Source organism: Melanotaenia boesemani, chromosome 1 (assembly GCF_017639745.1).
Source record: "Melanotaenia boesemani isolate fMelBoe1 chromosome 1, fMelBoe1.pri, whole genome shotgun sequence".
In the NCBI taxonomy this organism is placed as follows: domain Eukaryota; kingdom Metazoa; phylum Chordata; class Actinopteri; order Atheriniformes; family Melanotaeniidae; genus Melanotaenia; species Melanotaenia boesemani.
The window spans coordinates 26398806-26426282 of record NC_055682.1 but is presented as its reverse complement, the minus strand read 5'-3'; the positions used below and the strand labels follow the sequence as shown (position 1 = coordinate 26426282).

The window sequence follows — 27477 nt, the reverse complement described above, 5'->3', positions numbered from 1 at the left end:
TTATCTGTTCTTTCCTTCATCTGAGATTATTACAATTCATATATTGTTGATTGATTAGCTATTCAACATTAGGAGAATTTCACAATGTTCATTACTCTCTGTGGGCAATGTGCACTTTGTTTTTATCCCAAATGAACAATTGATGTTTTTTTAAGTCTCTTCCTTGCCCCTTTAGCACAAAGGTAAATAGATCTCTGAACCCTGCCAGCAAATAGATGATGATTTTTGCTATTGAGGGATGTTTCTCATCCCCTCTACTCTCCTCCTTCACAAAGGGTAATGGATCAGACAATCACTTTCAGACCGGATCTATTCTGGACCATCAATGTGTCGGCAGTCCTCAAACCATCGCCCTTTTACAACCATCAATACTAATAGCATCATCTACAGACAATTATTCCCATCGAAGCGCACGGAACAGCGAACAAATCAAAGCCAAATTGGATTATGAATGTAATGCAGTGTAATGCCCCCTCGAGAGTCAATTGATCACAGAGGAGAGACTCTTCAATCGTTGATGTCTTATGGAAACCTTGTAACTCCTGCAATGACAACTGTACAATTGCAATTTTCTATATGAATTGAATTGAATCTTTTTCTTTTCTTTTTTCTTACAGTTGAACTTTTTTAGATCTCATAAGCTCTCATTCAGGATTTTTGGGTCTTAACAAAAGTATGTCTCCCAGCAATGCTGATATTTCTGATATCCTGATGGGCTTTCTAAACCAGCAAATCATCATTTTTCTCTGTCAACATTATGCATCACCCCCAGGATTATGAATAATTTGTTTTTTATCCATTGAGGTCCTTACGGCATCTTCCTCATTCTCTTAACATGCGATTAAGGGTGCATCCTGGAGCAGGGTCAAGATCCTGTATGGTAAATCTTAGTTAAGGTCAAGATTTTTAGGCTTGTAAAAATTAGATGATATTTGCCCTTTCCACCTGTTATTTAATGGCTACTTTACTGAAATTATTTTGGCCAAATGAGTTATTTTCCATGTGCAATTACTACAATATGAGTGTATGTTTCCATAAATTAAGTCTGTTCACTTGTGTTTAAAGATGCTCCTTGATGCCTAATGAGTACTTAAGGTCAGTATTGGACACACTGAATCTTACTTTAGATAAGAAAACGGGATAAAAGACTATATGTAATCATGCTGTGATATGAATAGACCTGTAAGTGCTTGTTTCCATAAATGCATGTTAGTTCATCCATCTTATCTGTAATGCTTCTCTATCTAACGCCCACTGACTTCTTACTCTCCTTGTGTCATATTTGAATTAACGACTCTGTGCATCTCGGTTAGAACTGACATATGTTGTTCTTTGTAAATAATGCATTTAAATGGAAAGGGTCAAAACAGATCATATAACCCTCTCTCTTCCCCTTGCAATATTTCACTGTTTGGACCCTGAGACGGCCTGATTGGAATGAGGATGCTGTCCTGCTTGTATTTCACTAATCCAGATGTATTTCTTCTGCCCACAGTTAATGAAGAGAGATGAAACATTACAAAAATATTTTTAAAAAAAGAAAAAAATTGAAAAAAGAAAAGAATACAAGAACAAATTGACTTGGATAATTTCCAGACATGTCTAATACAGTACATTGCACTGCAGCAACTGAGCAGGAAAGAGGGAAATGTTAAATGATACAAATTATTTTTCCTTAATTAATATGATTGATTGCTAGGCATTGACGTTGAGAGGAGAGGGGGAGAAATGTGTGAAAGGAAAGTTTGCACAGACATCATTAGTTTTTCCCCATTTAAAGATTAATCAGAAGAGGCTGGGCTCTTTAATTCTGTCATTTGTATATTTAATGGGCTGCTGCAGAATCTATGGGTGTAATTAGCTAGCTGCCGCGCTCTCATTAATACGCCAGGCTCTGATTAATGCCAGTGGAGAGCTAACATGACTGGAGTTATTCAGGTTATGTGTGTAGATGATTACACACAACCTCCGCTGTTTACTGAGACAGAGAGAGAAGAAACAATACTACCCAATAAATATGACTCTGGTTTAGTTGTGCAATATTTCTGTTTGTTTTACATATGCAAGATGACATAAATCTTGTTTTTGATATTTAAAGAATGGACACTTATTTCAGTCTGAAATACAAAAATCCTCAATAGTGTTTGATTTGCAAAAAAAAAAAAAAAAAAAAATATATATATATATATATATATATATATTATATAATATTATATATATATATATATATATATATATATATATATTGAAATTCTCTCAGCTAATTGCACTTGTAGGTCCAATGTTTCTCAAATGAAGAATCCTGACACTGCCATCTTAGAAATATGGTCATGCCATCAAGGAATAAAACAATCCATCCATAGATACATACATACATGCAGCTTAGACCAATTCATGGTCACGGGGAAGCTGGAGCCTATCCCAGCAATTGGCAGATGAAAGGCAGGGTACACCCTGGACAGGACGCCAGTTTAAAGCAGAGGCAACACAAACTCCTAAGGAGAATCTAGACTGACCAGTTAATCTAGCATTCATGCATCTTTGGACTGTGGGAGGAAGCCAGAATACCTATGCATACACGGGAGGCTCCACACAGAAAGGTCTCTGTATCCACTATATCAGGGAACCTCAATCCTGGTCCACACCGGCCAATGTACTGCAGGTTTTAGACATTTCTGACTCAGAAACTGCAGAGCTTGACATCAGGCTTCTAATTACCCATTGATTTGAGTCAGATGTGTTACAGCAGGGAAATGTCTTAAACTTGCAGTAGACCAGCCCTTGAGGACCAGGATTCAGGACCCCTGAACTACATTTGTTAGTGTCAGGACCTCATGTTTTAGGCATGTAATGTTGCTGAAACCTGATCTGACTAATTGAAGCAACGTCAGATCATTTGCTTTTAGTATCCAACTGCATGATTTTTTTTCTTTTTATTATTATTGGGTTTTTTTTGTGTGTGTGTATATTTTATTTTCAGTTCAACCAAAAATGTACCCACAGTAAAAAAACAAAAAGGCAATATCACATTTGCAGCTCCAACAAGAGGAGCCAGCTGCAGCTGCACTCAGAAAGGTCTGAACCAGCAACATCCATCCATCTTCTGCCGCTTATCGGGTCGTGGGGGCAGCTGCCTAACAAGGGAAACCCAGACTGCCCTCTCCCCGGCCACATTCACCAGCTCATCCGGGGGGAATCCCGAGGCATTCCCAGGCCAGCCGCGAGATGTAGTCCGTCCGGCATGTCCTGGGTCTTCCCCTGGGCTTCTTTCTGGCATGGACATGCCCGGAACACCTCACCAGGGAGGCGTCCAGGAGGCATCCTGACCAGATACCCAAGCCACCTCATCTGGCTCCTCTCAATGCGGAGGAGCAGCAATTCTACTCTGAGCCCCTCCCGGATCACCAAGCTTTTCACCCTATCTCTAAGGGAGAGCCCGGCCGCCCTGCGGAGAAAACTCATTTCGGCCGCTTATATTTGCAATCTTGTTCTTTCGGTCACTACCCACAGCTCGTGACCATAGGTGAGGTTAGGAACGTAGATCGACCGGTAAATCAAGAGCCTTGCCTTTTGGCTCAGCTCCCTCTTCACCATGACAGACCGATGCAGAGTCCGCATCACTGCAGACGCAGCATCAATCCGCCTGTCGATCTCCCTCTCCATCCTTCCCTCACTCGTGAACAAGACCCCGAGATATATGAACTCCTCCACTTGGGGCAAGACCTCATTGCCGACCCAGAGAAGGCACTCCACCCTTTTCCGGCTGAGGACCATGGTCTCTGATTTGGAGGTGCTGATTTTCATCCCAGCCGCTTCACACTCGGCTGCGAATCGCTCCAGTGAGAGCTGAAGATTATGGCCCGATGAAGCCAAAAGAACCACATCATCCACAAAGAGCAGAGACCCAATCCTGAGGCCACCAAACCAGATCCCCTCAACACCTCGGCTGCGCCTAGAAATTCTGTCCATAAAATTTATGAACAGAATCGGTGACAAAGGGCAGCCTCGGAGGAGTCCAAACCTCACCGTAAATTACTCTGATTTACTGCCGGTGATGCGGACCAAGCTCCGACACTGGTCGTACAGGGACCGGACAGCTCATACAAGGGGGTCCGGCAATACTTACTCCCGGTACAATACTTACTCACTCGGGACATGGTTGAAGCGCTGCCGGAAATGAGAGCTGAAACTCTTTCTGGCAGGGGACTCTGCCAGACGTTCCCAGCAGACCCTTACAACATGCTTGAGTCTGCCAGGCCTGACCAGCATCCTCCCCCACCATCTGAGCCAACTCATCACCAGGTGGTGATCAGTTGACAGCTCCACCCCTCTCTTCACCCGAATGTCCAAGACATGCGGCCGCAAGTCTGATGATACGACTACAAAGTCGTTCATTTAACTGCGGCCTAGAGTGTCCTGGTGCAAAGTGAACATGTGGACAGTCTTATGCCACAACAAAACACCACTCGGATTCAGATCAGGGGGGCCATTCCTCTCAATCAACTCCCCTCCAGGTCTCGCTGTCACTACCCACGTGGGCATTGAAGTCCCCCAGCAGAACGAGGGAGTCCCCGGAAGGAGTACTTTCCAACACCACCTCCAAGGACTCCAAAAAGGGTGGGTACTCTGAACTGCTGTTGGTGCATAAGCACAAACAACAGTCAGGACCCGTCCCCCCACCTGAAGGCTTAGGGAGGCTACCCGTTCGTCCACCGGGGTAAACCCCAACACACAATTGCCGAGTTGGGGGGCAATGAGCATGCCCACACCTGCTCAGCGCCTTTCACCGGCAGCAACTCCATAATGGAAGAGGGTCCAGCCCCTCTCAAGGACAGTGGTTCCAGATCCTAAGCCGTGTGTCGAGGTGAGTCCAACTATATCTAGCCAGAACCACTCAACCTCGTGCACCAGCTCAGGCTCCTTCCCCGCCAGAGAGGTGACATTCCACGTCCCTAGAGCTAGTATCTGCAGGCGAGAATCAGACTGCCGGGGTCCCTGCCTCTGGCAGCTGCCCGGTTCACCCTACACCCGACCCCTATGGCCCCTCCTGCAGGCGGTGAGCCCATGAGAGGAAGGGCCCATGTCACCCTTTCGGGCTGAGCCCGACCGAGCCCCATGGGCAAAGGCCTGGCCACCAAGTGCTCGCCTCCGTGCCCCACCTCCAGACCTGGCTCCAGAGGGGAGCCCAGGTGACCCACATCCAGACAAGGGAAACCTGGGTCCATGATTTGTCATCATCATAGGGGTGCTTTTGAACTAAAACTGTCCATTAACTCTGAATTCAACCAGTAAGCCTACAAAATGTGTACCCAGGCAACACAAAAGTGAAAAGTTGAAAGAGCTGACTTTTTTTTTCCTGTTTTTTTTTTTCTTGTGTTTTGTTTTTTTCCTTTTTAGACACCTCTCATAAGGTACCTAATATTATTGATATTTAGTTTTCCATCTTATTGCTTTAACCTTGATTTTGCACATGGAGCTCCAAATATTTGTGTAAACGTGTTTCTGTGAGGGTTTAATGTTTACACAGGTGTACAAGTGCATACTGGTTTATTATGATTGTGCAGTTGCACTGTAGAAGTGTGTTTGTGTATGTGCATGTGTTTGTGTAAAGTGTGTTTGGTTGAACTGCATGGTTGACAGAGTCACCTGTCATGGTGAATGCTCAGGTTTGTCTGTTGATGGCTCCAAAGTGGTTGTCAGTGTGAAGTAGTGCAAGTCCTATGGGAAAATCTGAAGGGAGTATTGCTGAGCACGAGCCATGTCACTAGATGCTGTACATTTGACGTGCTTGGCCAACACCTTGTCTGTCAGAAAGAAATGCAGATTCATTCAAACATACCTACATTATACATAAACACAGGCACAAGTATACTGTTTCATGCTGTGTATTGCTTTGGAAAAAATTTAATAATGATATATAGACTAATCAGCCCCAATAGTAGAGTAAAGCTACTTAAATAGTATTGTGTGTAATATTGTGGTAATCCCTTCTGTTGTTTCTCTGTGCTATTGGGCACCAGGATAATAGCAGGGCAGTTTTTTTTTTAAGGTAGATATTGATTTTCAGTTGTTTCATTTCACGTTTTAAATAAGCACAGCCAGTCATTTGAAAATATATTTGAAATAGAATATAGTGCATTCTTATCAGCTTGTGTAGCTTTTATCACCACCACATTCAGTGAGCTCAACAACGAGCAAAACCTACTACATTTGTGAGTTCGTACTGGAGAATTTTTAACTCAGATTTGACTTTATTCCAAGCTCAGAATTCCAACTTCCTTGGCAAACAGGAACATTTTTTTTGTTTTTTTTGTTTTTTTTTTGTGAAAATGCGGTCAGCATCATAGCTCTGCCAAATACTGTGTATCTGTATATTGTTACATTCCTAAGGCAGGTCTAGGGGAACAGGAAGGTAACACATCTCTAGAAGATGCAGATGAGGATGAGTTTCTTACATTTAATGTTAGCATATTATGCCAGATAAAACATAGAAAGGCACAAAAGCTTCAGGGAGAGCCAAGTCCAACATAACAAACACGACACCCCGAACTATAAATGTAAAACTTTCCTAACCACAAAAACAAAAAGATACAAAGCTACAAGTGAACTACCCTAACTTCAATATAACCATGAGAAAGTTATCTATAAGGAAACAAGAATGGCAGCTCTACCCTGCAAGAAAAATCTGGAAAACTAAAGATAATAAAAGTATAGAAATAAACACAATTTCTTAAATAAGGGGTATCATACAACAAAACCCTAACAAACAGAAACCAAAAACCTAGGCCTACTTGAAAGAAACATGTTGTAATGGCAAAAGTGTCCAGAAGACCCAGAGGTGCAGAGCCTCAGTATTTTATAGGCCACTCTCAGACATTGATTGCCTGAAAGAGGCCACCACTAGGAGCACCTAGAAAATCAGCACAATACACAAAAATGACCACATACAATGTGGAATGTAACAATATTCAATATAGTGTTTTTAACAATTAAATAGACCAGTTTTGTGTTGTATAAAATGTAACCAAACTGTGCGCTGATGAGGTAAATAAAGCAGCTTCGTTTTGCCACCATTACATTCCTTGAATTTGGGTCATGAGCTCAACAGCCTGTCCCCATACGAGATCAGCTGGAAGCAACATTGGTGATATATTATGTCCATTTTACTCTGCGGAACAACATACATTAACTAGAAAACAGGAAAGGAAAGTCAGATGCATTAAAGAAGGCGTGAAAGAAATAAAGAGGACTGACGATGCAAGGAAATCAAGTATATTCATAGGAAGTATTAGAGAAGGGGAATGAAAAGGTCCCAAAAAATGCGGAAGGATAAAAGTAGAGGGATGAAAGAAAGGAAGGATTGAGAGATCAGAAAGGTGTGATAAAGAGGAAAGGTTAAAGGGCTGTAATGTAGAGTCAGGTATCGGTCATGACTTCACTTTTCTCTGCGATGACAAGGTCATGAATGTAAATGACAAATGCTTGCTTGATCTGCAAGTTTAAAATACATAGAGCATCTTTTCTTGCAGTCACTCTGTGCAACTACTGAGTCTTTAGAAAAATTTATAACTATTCTAAAAATGTTTCCAGGAATTAACTAAATGCAAATTGATAATATCAACAAAAACTGTGATTTTAGAATTAGTTTATTTATATTCATTTTCATTGTTTGTTTGTTTCTGTGTTGGCCCTGCGATGGCCTGGTGACCTGTCAGGGTGTAACCTGCCTCTCACCTGGTAAAACTGCTGGGTTGAGCTCCAGCTTCCCCGCGACCCGTAATGGACAAAGCGAATGAATGAATAATAAAGACACTAATTGCTTTGCAAACTGTGCCTTCTGTTGAACTCTGGACTGCTTCCATTCAACTTTTCAGATCTTCCCACACTTTTGTTCTCTGTGGAGACAGAAAAAGCTGAAACACACACAAATCATCTTATACACACACTTAAACCTGTGGTGTCTGTGTCGTTATGTGGATCTAGTAGTGGATTAAGATTCAATCTCTGATCCATAGTAACATGACAGGGCAGCACGCTGGATGAATTCGTTGCTGTTTGTGTGTGTGCGTGTGTGTGTGTGTGTGAATTTCCCACATTACTGAAGCTTTATAAAGGGCCCATTATTTCTTTTCACATTAAAGTTATACTTTTTGTTTTGTTTTGGGGGGCTTTGGGTGTTTTTTTGTGCCAGCAAAAGGTAATAAAAGAAAAGTGAAAGTCAGAAATTCCTAAGTTCAGACCAAAATTGTTCTTTCCTGAAGACACCTACCTGACCGATGCACACTGTTAGTGCAGACTTTTTTTTCTTTAATTTAATGCCATCACATGAAACACCTTTACATAATATGTCACTATTTATTACCTAGTTAACAGGGTAAACAAAGAATGAGCAGTTTCCATTCAGTGTACAGTTAGAGCACATGGTTTTTTGAGAAGGGAGCTTTAAAGAGATGGGAACTAAAATGGAGTGTTAGAGACAGAGTTGCAAAGATCTGTAAAATCCTTATTGATTACATGAAAAATAAAAACGTTAAAGCATGTAAACCACATTTTGAATGATAAAATAAAAGAATGAACCTGTAAATCAACAAATGAGCTTATTGCATTGGATTAATGCCACAATATATTTGCAGCATGTGTACGGTATTTGTGCACTTCATGCATCCTGTGTTGTTTTTTTTGACCATCTTCTATGCACATTCTTGAAAATTAACACAACATGTACATGAAGTTGAATATAACACTATGACTGGATAGCTGTAATTTATGGGTCTTAAAAACCATCTGCAATGTCACAGATGTTGTTTTTCTGTTTTTCTCTCAAATATAACTAAATTCTAACAGTTTCTTACTTGCATCCTGCAAATTACTGGTGTGCCCGTTAAGGCTGGCACACATTACAGGATTCCTTAAACCTTCACAGATTTAGAGACCATGCACTGGATGATAACAAAAGACAGATTGCACAAGATCTCTCTTGTGTCAGCTGAACAAAAAGAAGCAATGATGGTTTTCTTTTAGCTTCTGACTTTCCGAAAAACACACACACACACACACACACACACACACAAAAAAAACAGTTATGAAAAAGTCATGGAAACTGCAAACTACCAGTGATGGGAATAACGGTGTTGCTAAAGGTGTTCCTTTTTTTAGTAACGAGTAATCTAACTGATAACTCTTCCCGTCATTATAACGCTGTTACCGTTACTGCCAAAAATGCGGTACGTTACTATCAATGAATAATAATCAGTGTTGGGAAAGTTCAATTTCTACATGAACTAGTTTGAAGTTCAGTTCACACCTTTTAAAATTAACTACTTCAGTTCATAGTTCATAATTCAAATTTTTTAACTAAGTTCACTGTTCTAAAAATGAACTAGTTCATAGTTCTTTTTTCCCAGTATGTTGCTGTGAGCTATTACCCATCAGAATACTGGCATTTTCCTATTGTTGCCACCCATTCAGTCCACTCTCATAGCCAGAAGCAGCTTTCACTCCTCCAGTATAAAAACATGATGAAAAACTTGCTTGAATGCTTGGATGGTCTGTTTTTTAGTGAGGAATTTTTAAACTATCAGAAGTAGGAACCAGGCTGAGGTAGGAAACAAAGGATGTACTTCAAAGTGCAATATTTAAAGTGCAAAATAAAATTCTAGAACTTGGGTCATAAAAGTGCAATATTTAGCCCAAATGAACAAGTAAAAAACTAAACAAAGAAAAAGGCATGCAAGACCATATGTCTTGCATTTGTCAAGTTTATGAAAGCTGAGGGTTCCTCTTTCCTCAAAGGCTGCAGGTCTGCGACAATATACTGCAAAAGGGTTTCCAGCTGCGGCTGGAGATGAAGACAACTGAGCTGCTGCTACTGTACACCTTTATTTAGTTGTGGGAGATAAAGGATATCTGCCTTAGCACGCCATTGCCAAGTCTTTAGATTGTTTTTAGTGACATTTAGTTCACATATCTTGGAAGGCTAGCCAAATGCTTTATTTCAGTATGCCGTTTCAGGTTTCTGTTGACGTTGATGATGTCTGGAGTTGCTTCTTGACACCCGGGAGGCAAAGTTTACACAAAAAGGCAAAATTTCTCCTCCCTGGATCATCACTGATCTTTTCAAAAAATTATTTTAAGTGATCATACGTAGATGTTGTAGTGATCATTGAGGCAGAGGTGGTGCTGCTGCCTTCATTGGATTTTGCCTACATGTTTCACAATTTGATGATGCATGCACGGAGCAACACTCTGGTGGCTGGTGTTGCCAGATTTGGTGTTTTTCACCTATATATTAAGGCCTGTTGATGTGTTTTTGCCAGGATTTTGCCTGGAAGGCTACATGGAAATCTGTCTCTCTCTGGAACAAAGTTCAACTTTGAGAGAATGCCATTCACAAATGCCAGGATGAGCACGCTCACAATAACGTTTATCTGGCAGAAATACAGTTCGTTCAGTTCACGTTCACCCGTTCAATGAACTTGTTTATACACAACAACAATAATAATAATAATGATAATATTAATAATAATAATAATAATAAATTGTATTTTTAATGCACTTTACATTTTAGAAAAAATCTCAAAGGACAAGTTAAAACAAGAGAAGCATAAAACCACGCAATTTCATAGACTACATAAATACACTAGATTATCTAAATAAAAAAGTTTTTTAAGGTGTTTTTTAAATGACTCCACTGTCTGTGGCACCCTCAGGTCCACAGCCGTGGAGCAGAAGGCTAAAAGGACCTGTCCCCCGTTGTGCTAGTCTGCAGTAATTGACCTTGATTGACTTTTGTTCCAGTACACGTGACATTGCACATTGTGCGTGCTCAGCTCCTCTTGGTGCACCCTCTACACTACAGGATTACTAGACACAAATATTAAACATCATCTTTTTTTACGATCCGAGCAGATCGGACCGGACAAAATCAATCTTAACACACGCCACACACACAGGAAAATCAGTCATGATGTCGTTTGCAAACATCAGACAATCTGCCCTTTGCTGGCTTTGATTGTGAGGGGGGTGATTGGGGCAAAATCGTCCCAATGATCCTGTCTCCAGCGGAGTCCTGGAAGTGTAGAACATCAGCAAGAATGTCAACAAATATGCAGATGATGAATTTCTCCATAATTTAATTATTTGTATTTTCTTTAGTTGATTTCATTTTAGTTTTATTCATATTATTATTTTATATGTTAATTCTTTTATTTATTTAATTATGTACTTATTTATTTTAAATGCTACTTAGGTAGCTTTCTCTATTCACTTTTTATTGTTGTTTTAGCCCCAGTACATTGATTTTATGAACTCTTTATTTTTTTATAATTGTTGCTCTTATTTGTTGTTATTGTTTTTAAGTTAATTTGATGTGTGCTTATTTGATGTGTGTTTTTGTGTTTGTTTTTGTGTGAGAGTATGACCAAGTGTGTTTTTAAATTGTGTTATTACTTGGCTGTGTGAAAGCTTGTGTTTTTAATATGCAAAAATTGCTGTTTTTATTATGATAAGCACTTTGTGCTTCATTGTGTATAAAAAGTGCTTTATAAATAAAATTTGATCTGATTGGTTTGATTTACATACATGAACATGAAGTTAAAAAGTATGTTCCCAACCTAATTAAAGAAAAACTTCCTTAACCATTCTGATTAAAGACTGAATGGAATGCAGCTTAATTCCCAATACCTTGTTTCATCAAATCCTAAATCCATAATCTTATAAAATGTCTCCTTAGGCTTTTATCTCTTTGAGAATTTCATGTTCAGGTTTTATTCCTAGTAACCTTACTTTTGCATCTTTCCAAACATAATTTAATTTTTTTTCTTACATTAGTTTAAAGGTTCCTGTTCAAGTTTCTGATTTTAACCATTGCACTTATTGTAGTTTCATGAAATTTAAGGAAATCCTGCTCAGTGTTTAAACTCCTTTTTCAGTTTCATAATGGACGAAAGGAAGGCTCTGGATTTAAGAGATAAAAGGAAGAGATTACAATTAAAATCTATTTAAAATGAGAACGCAGGTCTGCCTACAAAGACCACGTTTTTTGATGTGCATGTTTTCCCCAAAGTGTCTTAGTGGTAAGATTATCGTAGACGACTGGCTTACAGTGAAAATGAAGTTGGCTTAGAGCTTTAGTGCTGTTGGGAAGTAGCATTGTTAATAGAAATGTAACATTCACACATTCTTCTCCACTTTACTTTTAATCTAACTGGGCATACTACTTACTCTTCAATTCATGCTTTATATGAAACCTCACACTAGAGATTTGGGGTTTTGACCAGTAACTCTACAGTGTGGTTTGGTTGAAGACAGTCCTCTTTTATTGGTATTTGATTGAAATAAAAGTTGATTTTACTCATGTTTTATTGTGTTTTAATTGTTAAACTATTGTTTTATACTTTGATGATTTTTGGTTTTTTTTCTTTGTCTTTTAATTGATTTCTCTGACTGTGCCCTACACTGTGTGTGTTATTTGATTGCTTTTCGTTTGTTTGATTTTTGTCAAGCTTACATTCTTAACATGCTTCACAGGTAAATTTGAAAATTACAATGACAAGTTTTGTTTACAGGTTTTTCTAGGTATTTTGTATGTATATGAACACCCTGAAGGAAATAAGTATACAAATATTATTTTTGTGCTATTTTTTTTTATTAATTAATTATTTTAATTTTAACACCTGCAGTGGCTTCAGCAGAGACATATTGCTTCTCTGTCTCTGATTTCTCACAAACTTGTTCCTGATCCGGTTTTGTTTCAGGTGTGGAGTTAAGTTTCAGAACTCGCTCCCCAGATGGCCTCCTGCTTTGTGCCTTCTCTCCAGGAGATCAAGAAGAGTTTTTGGCCATACAGATAAAAAATGGGCGCCCTTTCTTTTTGTTTGATCCTCAGGTACTGTATGACACTTTTTATATACTGTATATTATGGTAATGAGAGAGCAGAACAAGACAGGTTCATGTGTTAACAACAGACTGGAAACTGTTATCTGTTTTTTTCCAAAAACACAACAGAGACCAGCTTTAATTTTTCTGTTTTTATTTATTTGTTTGTATAAATGCCCACATATGCATGACACTTGTGGTCTGAAGCATGTTTCTTTTTTTCTCTTTGGATCATCTTTGCATCTCATTTTTACATCTTAAAAATTCATAAAATTCTATAGAGAATTTCTTTATTTTCAAAGTTGGGATCAAACGCTTATATTGAATCAAAATTATATAACTCTCCTTTTGTGAACAGTGGTGAAAGATCACTATGATATCACAACTTTTGTGATTTTGATGAACCCTGCTCTTTGAAGACTGCAGTCCTGCAAGTTTTTGATGTTTCCCTGCTCCAACACACCTGATTCAATTAAAATGTTTTGTACAGAAACACATTAAGATGTGTTGGAGCAGAGAAACATCTACAGTAAAACACACAGGCCAAGGTTCCCCACCACTGATTTCAGCAAACACATCTGGATGTGGCAATGTTTGGTGCACTGCTAGTGTCCGTTTAACCAGTTTTGATCTAACATTTCATGAATCTTATTCATTCACATTTGTTTTAATCTCTTATTCTGTTATTTTATTCTACTCACTCACTTTCTCAACTTCATCCATTTTTTTCTCCTTTTTCATCTAATCCACTTTTTTCTTTTTCTTTCTCTCTCTGTCTCCCCCGCCTCTCCTGTTTTCTCTCTCACTTGCTCTCATCTAGTAAATGTGATCTGTAGCCCCTCATTGGTTTCTGTCAGGAAGACAGGGAGAGGGAAAAAACTTTGAAAGTGTGTCAACGTTTGAATTGGGCTGCAATTAACTCATTCCCTGCAGTCACCACGCGTGAATACCAATTGCAAGCTAATTAAGCTTTGCACCCTGGCACGCGCACACACACACACACACATACACACACACACACTTGCATACATGCAGAGCCCTGCTTCCCTAATCCATCTATACAGATACATGTAGAGGGGTTAAAGAGTCAACGACTTTGATGATGAAAGTGATGATGAGAGATTATTACACATGCTTCCATAAGGCCGCCAAGTAATTACACACCCAAGCAAACACACACATTCACACAACTATATGTTTGTTCTCCATTAGTATCACTACATTATCAAAAACTCTTCATCAGAATGTGACAGAGTGCAGAGTGTCTGGATTTGCAGGGTTTCTGTCATTTCACATGATGTATATCAGTGTTGATTTATGTGTGAGTCTGTGGTTATATGTATTTTGGATGTGTGATGAAGTGTTTGAGTGTCTTCTCCAGCTGGGTTAATTCCTTTGTTTAGGCTAGTTTGGGATAATTAACAGTGGGAGTGGTGTCACGGCTTATTAGTGTTCCCCTAGATACATATAGCTGGGGCCCATTACTTTCCTCTATTAGCCTGTTGAGCTAGCCTAATGGGAAAACCAGTGCGGGGGGGTGATAATTTAGCATGACACAGGGTAGTGATATGATCATAAAAATGTGAATGGGTGAGCTGCCACACACATACATATGTCTAATCACATAAAAATTGAAGTTGTATAATTATAAAGGCTGACATACCCAAATACAATACCAAAAAGCATTCGGAGTTATAGATGTTTTAAAGATCCCATGAACTCTGGCTATATGTAGATGCACAATGATCTCCCACTGAGGAAGTTAGAAAAAAACATAATCTTCTCGAGTCTCGAATGTAATTTCACACAGTCCACATTATTGTAGTGTCAGGGATTTACTTGAATCCTCTCCCATACATGTATACAGAGGCAAAGACTATGGGCCAATAAATGCATAGGTCAAGCTTAACTGTGCATTGGCTACTTTATCATGAAAATAGACAAACAAATTAAAGAGCCAAATCCCAATTGCTGAAACACTCAAATCAAAATCTTTATGTTGTGCGTGGAGGAAGTAGGACCCAAATGCAGGTTGAGATAAAGGAGGCAGGTGGATGTAGGTACTTTACACTTTAGTTGTAATAATCAATTCAATTTTTCATTAACTCGAGACCAAATAAAAGTCTCATTTGTGCCCCCCTTTTCTTGGTCAGTGCCCCTGCCTGGCCCCCCAACAAAACTTTTCTAGACCCACCCCTGCAAAGCTGAAGAATAAACCCTAGCTGCCACCAGCCAACTATTGTGTTAGAGAAGGGTCCTGCCAAAAAAAAAAAAAAGTGCGGGTTTGACGCTTTCCATCTCGCCTCTCCATTTCCCGCCGTCATAACAGAGAGATGGATGGGGCTTATCATGCCGTGAATGCGTTAATTGCGTTAATAATATTAACGCAGTTAATTACATAAATTGGTTCCACCTGTTAATGTGTTATTTTTGACAGCCATAAAATGTGTGTGTGTATATATATATATATATATATATATATATATATATATATACAAAGGTAAGTGGTGAACTGCCAGATTTAAAAAAAAAAAAAAGGTAAGGCTGTTTGGCTGGATCTGGGGTTGGTGATTTGTACAGAGTGAGTGGCACCCTGAACCAAAACAGCCACCACAGCATTCCAGCAGCGCCATGCAATACCCTCTGGTATGCGCCTAGTTGGTCAGGGGTTCATCCTACAGCAAGATACTGACCCAAAACACAATTCCAAGTTGTGCCAGAACTACCTCAGGAAAAAAGTACAACATAGTAAGCTTGAAAACATGGAGTGGCCAGCACAGTCTCCAGAATTAAACCCCATTAAGCTGGTTTGGGATGAACTGGACAGAAGAGTGAAAGCAAAGCAACCTACAAGTGCTACTCATTTGTGGGACCTTCTGCATGAGATATGGGAACAATTTTCTGAAGAATATTTTATTTCTGTTCTAAAAAGTATGTGTTCAGCTGCTGTATCTGCCAAAGAAGTCTACTACATTTTGGTCTGATTGAAAATTGATTCCATGATTTCTTTAACTATTTGTACTATGCCTTCATTTCAGAGTGCAATGAGACGTTAAACTCCATAATTTTCAATAAATAACTGGAAAAAATTGGGTGTTCTAAAAGAAGAGGGCGACCTATTCTGTCATAGAAAGCATCTTTCCCACTTTGACATAACCGGAGAAGAAAATCCAATGAAAATCCAGATGACCCAGCTATCCACCAGCACTTAAATGCATCATCTGCGCACAAATCTGAGGCTCGAAAACCGCTGACCACTTGTGCACTGATCTGTGTTTAAATGTGGTTTTGTCTGTGTGTGCCAGTCAGTTCAATTATCATGCAACTGCAGATGATTACTTAGAAATATGAGCTTGCCCAGATCTAATTTCTCCTGAAATATGTTTTAACTGAAGTAACGCTCTAAATACCCTAGAGCAGGCACTGCCTTCTGAGAGGTTACTTACTTAATGTTGTTCATTTAGCTTCTCACACCTATTTACACACATCTCTGTGGTTAAATTTTGGAAATTTCATTGAACTATTCTTTTAGTCAAACTGAAAAGGTAGCTTGAAACCCACAGAAAGTTGTTTTACCAATGTTGCAGAAATTGTGCCATTTCAGAAAATGCAACACTTTACATGTGTTTTTTTTCAAAGACATTATAAAAAAAATGCTCTTACACCACCTAGGTTTGACTGTTGAAGATATGCTGAAGACACAATTATTTATGTTGCCTGAATACAGTGACAGCTTGTGGTTTCTATGGTGTTAGAGGGTACAAAACAAGATATAGAAAAGAGCCGGTGCAAAATACTGAGTCTGAGGAGGCAAAAAATATTCTCAGTGGTCTTCCGTTCCTCCTTTACATCACAAAATATAACACAAATATAAATACAAAGTATGGTTTGAACAACTTGAAGGTATTGAAATGAAGTAATGAAAATGCAGCACACTTGTCAAAGATACCACTGGATTGATGGAAGCCAAGATGGCTGATTCAGCTTTTTTCTGTCCATCCTTTTTTGCTTTCTACCTTCTTGAGGTCAGCAAAGGTTAGAGTAGGTAGTTTTCTTTTGCCGGGTTCACAATCAAGTCAAAACAAATTACTATAAAACTTTTACTTCATGAGCCTCTGCAAGCTGATCTTTTGTCCATCTATTCTATTGAAATGCTCAATATGGTATACTGGTACAAAAATGGATGTATGAAACAGGTGGTGGATTCAACCTCTGTGGAGACGAGGAGTGAGATGAGGGTGGAAAATGGATCAAAGGGTTCTAAATGTCATCTGATGTAGTAATGACAGAACTTAATGTTATGCGTAAAACTACTGTTTTTTGGAGAAGAGGAACGAGGGACAACACATACAGTATGGAATATCATACCCTCGCATGTCCTGGCTGAAGACGCCTCTAATCACACCTTTAGGCAAATGATGTGTGATGATGTGGGAGGGGCCTTACTCGCACTTATATACCACCATTATGACTGTCATTCCTCAGTTCTATAGCTGCTCTTTACTGAGCACAGCTGGGAACAACAGTACTTTCCCTTTCAGTTGAAACAAACATATACATACTGTATATACTAAGTGGCACCCTCTGTCGGTAAAATGTGAAGCCTATGCGGAAGTGCAAAAAATTGCAGTTCACCCCTCATCCGCTAGGGGCTGGCTCCAAAACAGAGTTAATCCCCACAGACTCCCATGTTAAAGACTAACTTCACAGTAGAAATAAACATATTTTTAAGCCTGGTACAAAAAAAACCATTTAAGGATTAATAGATCCTTAAATCTATTATCAAGGTAAACTTCAGTCTATTATGAAGTTTATGACAACTGTGAGGGGTGAATTTTCATCCATTTGGATGTTATTTAATCTTGAAATGCGGCGTAATTATGGGCGTGTCCTTTTGATTTACAGGTTTCCAATATCCATGGGAGAGTACAGCACAACAGCAGTTTTTAGCCAGCTTAAAGTGCGCCTGAGCTTTAGCCCGCCTACCTCCATTAGCTGGTTTGCTACCATTAACTCCGGGTTAGCTTGGTTAGCTCTTAGCTACAGGCAGCTTTGAGTTTGATGGGTGTCGATCATACACCCCCATGCTCACAGCCCCCCTCTCAATTCCCCCTTTTTGCCCATTTTTGGATTTTCCAGAAATGACGACACACGTGATGCTGCCAAGATGGCGACGGTGAGAACCGCCCAATGAGCTTCAGTTAAGCTCTTCAGAAACTTATGGGTAATGTCATGGAGGCTCCGTCCATCTTTTATATACAGTCTGAATACACGCTCTGCAGAGCAGTTACCGAACCTGGGCCAAAAGTAGTACGTCTTATACTATATGTGTTTTACCAAGTGAATCGACTGAAAGGGAACACTTTACTCTAGCTCTCCTCCATCTTTGTGTTAAAGGAAATTACCCTTGTGCATACACACAAAACACACATTATTTTAGTTCATTCTGGGTTTCTCTTATATGTACAGTATATGTTTTACTCTCACATATTTTATGCTTATATTCAGTAGCATATACTGCCAAGTATAGCTTGGAAAGCCACAGGGGCAGCACTTTGGATAAGTGCTGTTTCCTTGTGTGTGTGTGTGTTTCCATCATGCTCTAGTATCATATACTCTATATTAAAAACATTGGCATTGGAGCATTCAACGGTGGACACACATCAGTCGAGTACTACACCACTCAGAGGATGACACCACCTCATCAGTGGATCACTGCTAAAGTGAGGTGTGTGTTTCATCCAGCTATTTACTCTAAACTCACATAATGTCTTTAGCCCATACTATATATTGCCTACAAAATGAAAGTGACCGCCCAGGTTTTCCTCACATTGTACTTCTCGGTAAAACCACCATTAATCTTGTCTATTTAACAAATTTGAGTGTTTACTCCACTGTCCGTAATCCTCAGGCAGGTGATTCAGTGTGTTTTCCTGTATGTGAAAGGTGAAGAAAAGCGGGTAAAAAGACTCCTCCTGCTGTCTTGTTAGGTAGAGCTGTCTAGTGACAGTAGTAAAGATGTCAGAGGCTGATGTACTCTGGCATTCATACATTTATTGATCTCATCATTAAATCTTCATCACTGCATGTGTGTGTGTTGTACATGTTTGTGTATATACACTTGCTAAAAGCTGATCACAACAATGATGTCATACTTAATAGGTAGCAAAAAGCCCTGTAACAACACTTTGATGATTATATGTCCATGTTTGTGTCCTTTAGAGGATGTTGTGTTTGTGTGTCATTGATGTTTAATGTTTAAGCTTGTTAGAGAAGGAAAATTTTTAAATTTTTAAAAGTAAGCCTGAGTGATTTGAGCCAAAGGTCAGACATTTCCTTAGCTGATTGCTGTAAGTCACAGACCTTCAGTCAGAGTTTGGTCATTCAGTGTCTCCACACCATTTATGCATTTGTGATTAAATTCCTGTCCATATTGTGGGTTTAAGTGTGCTTTTGTTTACATCTGTAGGGCTCAGCGGTGGCTGTGAGTGTGTGGGGTGATGAAGGGCACCACTATAATGATGGACAATGGCACAGCATCATTGCAACAAGGCGAGGGGCCGTGGGAACAATCGTTGTAAACAATCAATACAGCGGTAACTCTTCTCATATTCATACTGACCACTGTGTGTGTTTGCACTGTGTGTGGGTGTGTGAGAGTAAAAGTGAGTATATTATTATGATCTTCTGATGCAGGATGAGGCATATGGTTACATTTGTTCATGACGAGAATGACTAGAATGCATATGTTTGTGTACTTGTATGTAAATCCCCCAGTTCCATATTGAGGTATTAGCCAGATTAATCTCAGCTCTGTGTCTGATGAAAGAAAAACTGCTTCACACATAGAGGAAAGCACTTAAGTTGAGCCCAAGAGCAGTGATAGTTTAGTTTTTGTTTTTTTTTTTCTTTTGTCATTTAGCCTCCACATTGGATTTTAAATAAAGCAATCAAGATATGACTGAAGTTGAAACATTCGTCTTTAATTCAGTACTAGTGTACAATACAATAGTGTTGCATGAAAATTAACTGTTTGGGTTGTTTTTTTTTCACATTTTCCCAGGCTTGAAGTCATGTTTATTAGGCAAGGCAAGTTTATTTGTGTAGCACATTTCATGGACAAGACCATTTTAAGGCGCTATTAGACATTTTATGGCCACATTTTGTTTGTGTTTTTTGCTAAGATTTTAATTAAGTTCCATTATATGATATTTTTAACCTTAATATAGTGGCAAACAGCTACTCGCAATGTCAAGATAACAGTGTAACGAACCTCCATCAATAATGCACAGCTTCTTTCTTTTTCCTTGTATTTAATGCTCAAAAAGTAGTTTCGTACAGTTAGTGCAGTTTGGGCCTTTTTATATTTATCTTTTTGTTTGTTTTTTTTGTTTGTTTTTTTTTTTATTCTTAGAAAAAGTGCAGTTTTGCCTTTTCTTTCTCTGAATAACACATCATCTCAATTAAAAAATATTCCCACAAAGATAGTCATACAATCTGAGTTTACATCAGGCTGTTCTGAGATAGAGATTTATGGTCTGTTTGAAAAACTGCAACTTAGGTTTAAAATTCCAGTTTTCAGTGTGATTGTTTTGGTCTGACTTGCTGCTGCTCACAGCACTTTCCTAAGCCCATATATTCTTCCCTTTATGGAGATAAAATAGCTGAAGTCGATTTAAGTGTTTCGCTTTGGTAGCTATTCATGGGGGCAACCTGGCAGTGTGCTGGTTAGCACTGTTGCCTCACAGCAAGAAGTTCTTAGTGGGAATCTCTGCAGTTTGTGTTTTTTCTCGTGCTTTCCTGGATTTGTTCTGGCTTCATCTCACATGCATGTTAGGTTAATTGGGGATTGTAAATTGGTCAAATGTATTAGAAATCTCTAAACTGTGAGTGTGAGCTGGCATGTTTGAACTGTTTTTCTTCAAGTTAGCACTGCATGGTGACCTGTCTCCTGTGTACCCCACCTCTCCTACTTTGACATAAGTGATATGAGTGCTTTCCTTCATTTTTTTGATTTTCTCTCTCTTTGTCTTTTCTTTCAATCTAAAGTGTCTAATCCTTTTTCAACTCAAATATTTAAATTTGATGTGACAGTAATACGTATTCTAACTAAAATCTAAAGGTAGTGCATCAGCGTCAAATGGCAACAGTATTATTGGTGAGAACATGGGGGTTTTCATTGGAGGGCTGCCTGAGGATTTTACTCTGCTCAGAGAGGATTTGGGTAAGTCTGCAACCAAATTTTAAACATTGATTTGATAAAAATAATGTCATGAGTTTATCCTCTATTAGATTTTTGACTGTTTCTTTTCAATGTTTATATTTTAAATTTTAATATATATACTCAATACTTGAGACTTACCTCCAAATTTCTTGAAATCAATAGTCATATTCAGGCTCCAGTACTGTCGTTCTTAGCTTTTGTAGTGATGAGCCCTGAATGGCAAGTGAAATGGTGAACATGCTTTCTTTTGGCTGACAGTTATGGTCTTTAAACTCTGTCTCACCAGGAGATGCTCAGCTGGTGCAACACAGCTTCTCTGGCTGCCTTAGAGATGTGAGATTAAAAATGGCTGACAGCCCCTCAGAGGAATGGCAGTTCCTGGATTGGACAAAGGCCACAAAGAAGGTGTCAGTGTATGAAAGCTGGGAGGGATGCCCTCTTCAAATCGTGGATGGAGCTCATTTTCTGGGTCATGGTAGGATCACACTGATTGTTCCTTAAGTAATTTTCTTGTTTCACAAGAGCAGCGTGCAACAGCACTATGTAACACGTTGTAGAGCTTTTGTAATGTACAGCATGATACAGGAATTACACCAGTGACAAACGGTTCTGTGGTGTGTCAACACTTTATCGTACTACTATTTACACAACTTCTATTGAGTAGAATGGAATTTTATAAAATGATTGCTGCTGATGTGGGTGGTAATAAGATTATTTCATGCCGATAGATAAGTTAATGGGCCTCTGTGTGAATGGTCTAGTTTAGTTTTGGTGCCCAATTCCTCCCTTAGTGCTTTGTAAAATGCTGTATTTAATCTTTTTTCTGTTGCTTTTGAGACGATAGCAGAACATTTTAACATTTTAAATCTGGCACATGCATGCTGATCTAATTTCCTCCTTTGCAACAGGTTACTTGGAGTTGGTTACAGGTGTTTTCAGTGGAGGACAGGACTTTGGCATTTCTATGGACTTCAGGACTGACCAGCTCAATGCACTTTTGATGTTTACATACAACACACAAACTAAAGACTACATGCTTGTAAGAGCAGAGAGACATTTGAAAAATTCATTTCAAGTCTGGAAAATTTTCAAATGAAATTGTTTTATATTTTTAGGTGGAGCTAGAAGCCGGTATCCTGTCTTTTATTCTTGCTTGGAATGGTCATGTGACTGAACTCAGCATGTGGGTGGGGCTCAGCTATTGTGATGGAGAGTGGAAGCAGATGTCATTGGAGAAGCGTGGCTCAGTCATCTTTGCTGCTGTCAACGACTGGACTGAGCAAACGAGGGGAGTGGGAGGTGATCTAAGGCTGAGATTTGATTCGCCTTTGTACTTGGGTGGTGTTCCAATAGAACTCGTGCATCCTGCACTGAATGGAAGTCACAAGCATGGTGAGATATTCTGTTAATGTGCACAGTGATAATGTTTGCTTGTCTGTGTGGTCAAGGATGAAGAAATGTCATGTTCAGCAATGACTGGTTATATATTTATGTTCTGTCTTGCTTAGGTCATGTTTTTCCATGATATTTTGCAGTTTTATACTGCTTCTTAGCAATGACTCTTTCTTAGTTACTGTATGAGATCCTTGGCTTTGATTTACTTTGTGCAATTTAGACTACAGATATTTGAAGTCAATTTGGATTCAACTGGATCTTATATTTGTCTCGCAAGACAATTAGAACAAATATGGAGTGATTGTAAGTTTAATGGCATAGTGTAATTAATAGAATTTCAAATATTATATTTTAGTAGAATAATTATCTGTTTTAGGCAAAAATGAAGGGGTTAATTGCGTTTGGTTAAAGATGAAGAAAATTTTGAATAAGAACATGGAAAATAATGACAGTTTAACAAAGAATCCATGTTGTTTTTGTACATTGTATTCCCTCTGATTTTTGTTTTGTTCATTTACCTTTGCTTTTTCTGTCCTTCTCTCGTTCTCTTCCACTCCTCCCTTTTACAGGCCTAGGAGGTTGCATACGTGGTCTTACCATTCGCAGTGATGAAAGAAATCCTCCTGTCAGTCAAAGTGTTAACCTCTTTGTTGCCTCACGTCGTTCTGTTAGAGTCTCCTTAGATGGCTGTCCAACCAGCGAAAGCCGCTTCCACTGCAGAGGAAATGATTCAGTGTTGGTTTACAGTGGGAGAAACACAGAAGCCACAGATTTTTATCTGCAACCTTTCACTGGTACCAATTTACAGTGTGCAAGTGCAACATTACACTAATACAAAAGTGACATATAAGTAAAATATTTACTTTCAACACTAATACTATAGTTTTCAAGGACAACAACCCTTAAACAATGGAACCTCTGAAAGGAACAAAAACACATTTAATAACCAAAAGACATATGTATTAAAGTTTTTTGTATGTTTTAGTAAGAAAAAAATCTGAAAAAGAGGTTCCTTTTATACCTTTAATATCCATGACATCTAGTTTGCAACAGAAGAACCCATCAGTCTGTTCCATTTAAAAGTACAGTTTTGTGTTTATCCCAAGTTGTGAGAGAGGGTTGAAGTACTGTTTGGCATTTTTAGCCAGCTGTGTGAAGGCTGAGCATCCCAATATGTAGCATAAATAACAGAGATGCTAAGGTTAAGCATTTCCACCTTGTGACAGAGCCACATTTGCAGCTCACGTTAATCACTAGTAACTGCTTTCTACATTTTCATGTCTGATTTGTGTTTTTCCTGATTTAAATATACACATGTATTATTTAAGTGTTCTTAAACAGAAACCATCTTTGCTTATGTTGTACTTTTTGACTCTCATGCAGACATAATATATTCTGTATTTTTAACATACCTCAAAATGTAAATCACATAACCATTAATGTACATTAAGCACATGGATGTTGATGTAAACCAGAAATAGATGATTGGTTGCTTGTGATATTGGCTGACAGGAGCCAGTCATGAAGAGAGGAAAGGTGTTTGTGACACACTATAGAACTTTTAAATATCTTTACTGAGAAGGAGATTTCAAAATGTCTATCAAAAAAAGTGTCCAAAAAAGAAAAGCCATAAAGATGACTGCGTACCTAACACCCAAGAAGTCAATTTTACAGCTTGAAACTACATCACATTCACTTCTGAGAACATGTTGTACATTTCTGAGCACATTATTTATTCTGCATCTAATGAATCCGTGTTTCTTCTGTCTCATGTGACTTTCAACTCCAACATGCAAACACACACACACACACAATGCTCTCTTAGAGTACTTGTACAGGTTTGTGGCCTTGGCTGTAGGAGGTTGGGCAGCAGGACCGTGGCAGAGAGGACGCAGCCGCAGCACAGGTAGACAAATATCTTATCTTCCTGGCAGAAGTTGGTGTGTGTGTTTGTGTATTACCAGATGCATGAGGAAGTTTAGAGCCAGATGTAATGATGGGAGCACACATACGCACACACCAAAAACTGCACAGCCTTTCCTGTCTTTGGGGGGTTCCTCTTTTCTTGTATGGGCTTTTGTTTCTTAGTGTTAACAGTTTTAATTTGATCTCAAGATATTTTTGATGTATAAACAATATTATCTTGTACAGTATGTTAGACTTATTCAAAGTCATTGATATTGTGCCTGACGCTATGAGAGATTGATAAGGCCTCTTTAAAGGGCACTACAGTAAAAGGCTGTTAACCCAGAATGGCCTGTGTGGTCCCTTGTGTAATATAAAGCTGCTCGTTAGTAGTGAACGATAGACTGGTAGGTCTCAGTACACCATGCTATGACCACAGAGAGGGAATAGAGGAGTGGGATGAAGTGCTAAAACCATAGGGAACTGAAAGAAGAAGAGGAGAATGGGGAGGTAAGAACTGAGGAAATGTTGGGAGGACATGCAAGGATTATAAAATAAAAAAATAAATAAAGGATGGACAGTAAGAAGGTGAGGGTCCAAAAGAGTTGATAATAATGAAAAAAGACAAAAAAAAAAAATAATGACATAACTAAGATGCCTCTGAGGCACTTTGGACAGATAAGGATGATAGTAGGACTTGGATGGACAATCCTGAGTGTTGGGCAGCGTTAAAGGGGGAAATAAGGAAACTGCAGCAGGGAAGGAGGGAGGCTGATTGCAGTGAAATATAGCCCAGAATGAATGGCTGGCTGTTTTAAATCAGTGCTGAAAAAGTTACTACTCTCATAAATACTATTTATGCTAATGGTGAGGAATGATTTACTGGGCCTATTAAAATGCAGAGAGATGGGGAATGCTTTTTCTTTGATCTCATGTGCTCCTGACCTGTTGTTTGGCTTTTTTATGTATACTCTCAGGTTTGGCTTTTAGTTTATATATTTTTATTGGTATTTCATCTCCTTTAACATCCTTATTTGTTTGTCTTTTGCCTTTTTATTTTGTTTATTCTTGATTGTCTTTTATAGTTAATTGGTTCTGCCTTGGTTGATTCATGCAGAGCTATTTTATTGTTCCCTGTATAGATATATTTACGTTTTTTTTTTTGTTCCTCCCAGTTTTTTCTCATCTTGACACGTTTTCCGTCTTCCTCTCTATCTGACCTTTTCTAGTACCTATGTCTGTACCACCTCCAACTAACGTGCAGCCCATCAGTGGCTTCAGTGCCATTGTGAGCTGGGTGCGTCCCACTGGTGACATCAGAGGGCTGATTGACAGATATGAGCTGAAGGCCTACAATAAGGACTATCCAGAAGTGCCACCACTAAAAGCTACATACCTGGCCAATGGAAACCTCACAGGTAAACCAACCCACATAGCATAAACAGGGCAAATGTTAAATCTATAAATGTACTTATTCATACCTGAAACATCTTATGATACATAATAAATACAGATAAGTTTGATTGATCTGTGAAAGCTTATACTTTTTTTAAAGATAAGAAAAAAGAAAAAAACATTCAGAACAAGAAGTATCACAAAGAACATAGATGAATCAGAAAAAAAATGTTTGCTTGTTTTCACAGGTCTTTTAAAGTTCTTACCTTTAAGAACATTTTGGTGTGTACTGAAGACATTCACATTGCCTTTTTCAGTCACTGTTTGCAGTCTTTGATGCACACCCACATACATGCACATTGTCTCAGGCCACCCTGTTAATGTCTCCTTGGCAAGTCCCCAGCTTTAGGAGACCATCTCCATTTGGAACAAGACACTCAGGACTACCCCGATGATGTCATACCCTGGCATCACTCCTTTTCCCCTCTCTTACTGTTGCTCACATTTCGATCTTTCCTCACTTCATCTTTTATGATGAGGATGATGTCTGCGTCCGCTGCTGCTATTCGTCCCCCTTCTAATCCACTCTGCCATGTCTCTAGGCAAATATGAAGATGAGCTTGCGGTCTCTGTCTTTCTCAGTCTCCTCATCCCCTCCCCTTCCCTTTGCAAGGCATTAAGTCCACCATGATAAGGCTTGTTCTTAATTTATGATGGCCTTGACACCTGACTGCTGAATTACACCAATAGCTAAAAAACACAGAAAGTAAATGAGGGTGTAATGGCAGCGAAGTGGGGCCCTGGCCCCTAATTGAATTAAAAGACATGGGTAAGGGTGAGAGATAGCAAGAAAGAAAGACAAGTATACAGTGATTGGACACAGAAGGTAGTGAGAGGAGGGGTGGAAGAGAAAAGAGGGCATGTAAAAGAGTGACTTTGGAAATACAAAAAGGAGTGGAGGATGCCAAGACGGCTAGGACAAAAAACATCAGAGACGACCAAAGCTTTACAATTAGAATAGACTGCCTCTGGTTGCCAAACACGGTAAATTTGCTTAGCAACAGCAGCACATAGAAACAAGTAAAGCATTTAAAATGAGCTATTGAGGCAGGTTGATACGCACCAATGACACGTTGAAATGAGATAGTTTGGTATTAAGGAGTATTAAAGGATGCAGTCCCTCTGAACTGAACTGGATTTGGAAAGTGACATAACTTTACCTGGTTTCCCCTCCACAACAGATCTAAAAGGAAACAATTTAGATTTCATTAAAAGTTCATCTTATCTTTATATATCCAAGGAATCACATTTTCTTTCTATTACGGTCTGAGGAGTTAGCATCTTGGCATAACCGTTCATGAGGGCAACTTTTGATTGGTACCTTTAACAATGATTCACCTATAGAATGCTAGTTTTCCTCACTGAGGAATAATTCTGATATCCCCCACTTAAGATGCCTTCTGGAGTCTTCCAAATCATTAAGTGTTGTTGAGCTCGCTAATTCATTCTGTCTTTTTAAAAATGAGTCTAACTATTGACCTGGCCACTCTGGTGTCACTTTTATAGGTCCTTTTCTTCCGGCCTGATGGCAGCTTCCTTTATTTACATCAACTTTTCTTTTGATTCACTTTCAGACATTTCAACTCCTGAATTTGCCACAAATAACAATAAGACTGCCACT

General features: G+C 39.0%; 1 protein-coding gene across 1 annotated transcript in view; it reads left to right on the top strand.

The window, feature by feature from the left end:
- Positions 1 to 27477, top strand: part of ush2a (Usher syndrome 2A (autosomal recessive, mild)) — a 250130-nt gene that overhangs the window by 101712 nt on the left and 120941 nt on the right. The window contains 9 exon segments of the mRNA XM_042001931.1: positions 12756 to 12886; positions 19347 to 19473; positions 21000 to 21101; positions 21388 to 21576; positions 22010 to 22140; positions 22217 to 22493; positions 23066 to 23290; positions 24322 to 24402; positions 25631 to 25819. Coding sequence (XP_041857865.1) covers positions 12756 to 12886; positions 19347 to 19473; positions 21000 to 21101; positions 21388 to 21576; positions 22010 to 22140; positions 22217 to 22493; positions 23066 to 23290; positions 24322 to 24402; positions 25631 to 25819 — 1452 coding nt within the window.